Source organism: Macrotis lagotis, chromosome X (assembly GCF_037893015.1).
Source record: "Macrotis lagotis isolate mMagLag1 chromosome X, bilby.v1.9.chrom.fasta, whole genome shotgun sequence".
NCBI classification, from domain to species: Eukaryota; Metazoa; Chordata; class Mammalia; order Peramelemorphia; family Peramelidae; genus Macrotis; species Macrotis lagotis.
The window spans coordinates 72,761,875-72,765,357 of NC_133666.1; the positions used below are offsets into that span (position 1 = coordinate 72,761,875).

At 53.7% G+C, this 3,483-nt stretch overlaps 1 protein-coding gene across 2 annotated transcripts; it reads right to left on the bottom strand.

Moving 5' to 3' along the window:
- Positions 1-1,063: 1,063 nt before the first annotated feature.
- On the bottom strand, positions 1,064-3,092 carry LOC141501674 (uncharacterized). Of its 2 annotated transcripts, none has more exons than XM_074205879.1 (2): positions 2,805-3,092; positions 1,064-1,903 (listed from the first exon to the last, which is right to left on the bottom strand). In XM_074205879.1, the coding sequence occupies exons 1-2, from the start codon at positions 2,962-2,964 to the stop codon at positions 1,422-1,424; spliced, it is 642 nt and encodes a 213-aa protein (XP_074061980.1). In that variant the 5' UTR covers positions 2,965-3,092; the 3' UTR covers positions 1,064-1,421. The 2 variants fall into 2 exon arrangements, with proteins under 2 accessions (XP_074061980.1, XP_074061977.1); XM_074205876.1 differs by having other exon boundaries at positions 1,064-1,906.
- Positions 3,093-3,483: the final 391 nt, after the last annotated feature.

The following is a 3,483-nucleotide window of genomic DNA, read 5'->3' on the forward strand; positions in this document are numbered from 1 at the left end:
GACTGCACAGGAGGACCTAGAAGGCACACCAAACCATCCTGGAGAGCAGAGGGACAGATTTTCACAATTCATTCCATCCATTGTATTTCCATTCCTAATATGTTGGAGTCAGGGGAAGCCAGCTAGCTTTGGCTGGGAAGGCCTTTGGCGCCTAGGAGCTGGAAACCTCAGGCACAGGCCCGGCATCCACAGTAAGGACCAGCAGGTCACTCCATTTTGAGATGAGGTGAATATGAAAGTTTTACTAACAACTTGGAAATGATTTGGATGTTGATGGACTAACACCAAATTGGCAGGGCTAAGAGTTAGTCTGTGCCCCCCAAAAACCTAAAAATGGGACCCCCAAACTGCTGCCCTGTCCCACCCTGTTCCATCTCTCCCCACCGCATAGGCCTTTCCTTGCCCAGCCCAGCCTCATGGTGCCTGCCTCTGAACCCCATTTCCCTTTTATCTCTTTACTTTCTGTCATTCTTGTCCTGTCCACTTTGTGCCTTATTAAAGGGTGATTAGAGCCCTTCCTCCTGCTGCTGAGGCCTTTCCTGGCCTGGTCCCATTTCATAATGTCATAAGTCATCAATTCATTCCACATGAAGAGCTTAGTGTACTTTTGCTGAGGATCCCCTGGGGTGAAAGTGGGACCCCAGGAGAAGTTCCGGGTCTGGGGCAGGCTGAGCACCATGGAGAGTAGGGTTTCTGGAAGACAGACCTGTCCTCCCCTCTTGCCCATCCTCCCCTCTTCCCCCACCTCCCTGCTATGATTCCATGGCCCCACCAACTTTCTGGCTCTGGTCAGGGGACCAGGATAAGTTCAGTCTACATAGGAGAAAGTGACCCCGTGGCAGCCCCTGACTTCATGGCCTCATTTCCCGCCCTCCCTCCACCCTCTGGGCCATCCTCCTGCTGTACCTGCCTACCTGGATGGACCAAGTGGCTGTTTGCTACTTAACTGTGCTGGGTCCCAAAGGATGGGGACTCCCACTAATTCTGCCACATCCTCATTCTCATCACCCCCCACCCCCTCATTGAAGGAACCATTGAGAAAAAAGGAAAATCACCACAGGAGTCAGAGAATGCTTTTATTGTTAAACTTGCAGAGAAATGTTAGGAGAGCTAAGGGAGTCAAATGGCAGATTCTTTACTGGGGTGGGGGGCCTCCAAGGAGGACGGCAGGATTGGAAGGGGCAGCCATCAAGAACAAGTAAAAGCTAAACTAAGGAGCCTGGAGAGACTAAGATTGGGGACAATTGTGCTGGAGGGTACCAAGGGAGTAGCCTAGGTGAGGCTGGCTCCAGGACGAGGGCCCAGGTGGTACAGAGAGAGGGCCGCCACTGCTGCTGCTGCTTCTTCTTCGTCCTGGAACCATCCCAGCAGGTCCTCCTGGTCTTCACCTCCAGCGTCCCTCTGGTCCAGGCTCGAACCCTCTAACTGGACTTGCCGCCACTGCCAGTCTCAGCAGCAGCTGCCTTCCCAGCTCCCTTGGACTTCCTGTGGCTTTTGCCACCCTGCTGATGGGCTGGAGCCTGCTGCTGCTGCTGGGCCGGGGCGTGCTGCTGCTTCTGGGCCGGGGCCTGCTGCTGCTTCTGGGCCGGGGCCTGCTGCTGCTGCTGGGTCTCACTTGGCTGGGCAGGCTGTGGTGGTGGAGCCTGAGGCTGTGGCTGTGGCTGAGGCTTAGGCTGAGGCTTCATGGGCTTCTCCTCTTTCTTCTCACCCAGCAGTGTAGCTTCAGCCTCCTTGGTAAACTTATCCATCTTCTCCAGCAGAATATCCACCTTCTGTTCAATCTTCTCCAGGTCCTTCCGGATGCCCTGGTGATCCTCACCCTTCCCTTTGGGAGATTTGGGATTAGGACCTTGCTGGCTGCCCTTGGCACCGGAACCCCCTTTGCCCTTGCCCTTTGAATCACCTGCTAATCAAAAAGTGACAAAGACAGGCCTCTGGTTAGTAAATGGCATTTCCCTGGGGCTTTAAGGGCCACCTGCACCTTCTTTCCATCCAGGTGCTCACCTGGGCCTTCTCCCCTCCACAACATTCTAGATTGGGTGGGCATCCTCCTGATTCCCATCTTCCCATCCTTGGCAGATCAGGTCCCATATTCCCTTCTGTCTCTCTCTCTCTCTCTCTCTCTCTCTCTCTCTCTCTCTCTCTCTCTCTCTCTCTCTCTCTCTCTCTCTCTCCCTCCGTGCTGCCATCTCTAGTTTCACTCAAATTTATCAAGTAAATAAGGTGAGTGGAGTTAGCTCTCTCTGATTCAGTCCCCATAACAACACCCCCCCTTGGGGTAGCTGTCCCTCCTTCCCCCCTTTGGGGTCCCTTTCAGTTCTCTTAGCTGCTGTCTCCACTTTGAGCCTTGCTCCCCTCAGTCCTCACTATGCAGGCCACCTGATTCACCCACTGCCCAACCCAACCCAATCCTTCCCCTTCCTCACTCCTCCAGGGCCTGACATTGCTCCCTCATGACCTACTAGGGCACCTCATCCAAATTTCCCTGTTGGCCTTGCTCTCCCTCCAGACTTTGCCCTGGCCCTACCTCATTCAGGAAGTCTGTCCTCAGTTCCCTTGTTCCCACCTATGCAAAATCTAGAACTAAGAGCCCAGGCTGTCTTACGGCTCTGGGCCCAGGTCTTGAGCCACTTTGGGGCCTCTTCTCCAAGAATCATTTTCTTTGTATGAAAAATGAAGAAAGGTTTGAGATAGAGCCATTTAATGTTCCTCAGTGGCTCCAAAAGGAAGGGAGGAAGTAGAAAATCTGCTTCCTTTGGCTCCTCATTCCTGACTTTGTCACCTGCACCTGAGCCCCCAGTTACCTTTGGCATCCATTTCTGAAGTTACTGAGACCTCAGCTTTCGACTGAGGAGACAGGCTCTCTGAAGACTTCTCAGTTTTCTTTCCTTCCACACAGCCCTCGGGGGCAGCTGGTATCGTCTGGGAAGTCCAGTGCCGCTCGTCACTGTCCTTGCCACTCATGCTTTAAAAGCCCAGAAGGCTTGCCTGGTTTGCTGGAGGACCAGCCCAGAACTGAGTGGCAGTTCCCCAAGACTGATGAGCTACCTAGCTGCACCAGTCTTTAGAGTACAGAAAAGCAGTAGCACCCAAGCTGCTGCTTATTTATGAGGTCAGCCCTGGTCCCAGCCCCTCCCACCCTCTGTTCCCACCCTTCTCTCTGCTCCCCGCCTTCCTCCTCAGCCCATCCCCAACCACCTAGGAGCTTTCCTGGTCATCTTTCACCAAGACAGCCCTTCCAGAGCTTGAACAAAATAATTTCCATTTGCCTCCCCAAATCTTCTCCTCTACCGGCTGACCTACCTCCTAAAAACAGATAGCACCCCTCCCCACCAAGGACCCAGCCCTCCAGGTCCCCACTGGCCTCAGAGTTTTTCAGGGGCTGATGGAGGAGGGGAAGAAGGCTGGGATGGGATAGAACATGGAAACACTTGATTTGGTGTACAAACCTGCAAAGAACACAAGGATCACACCGTTCCCCAG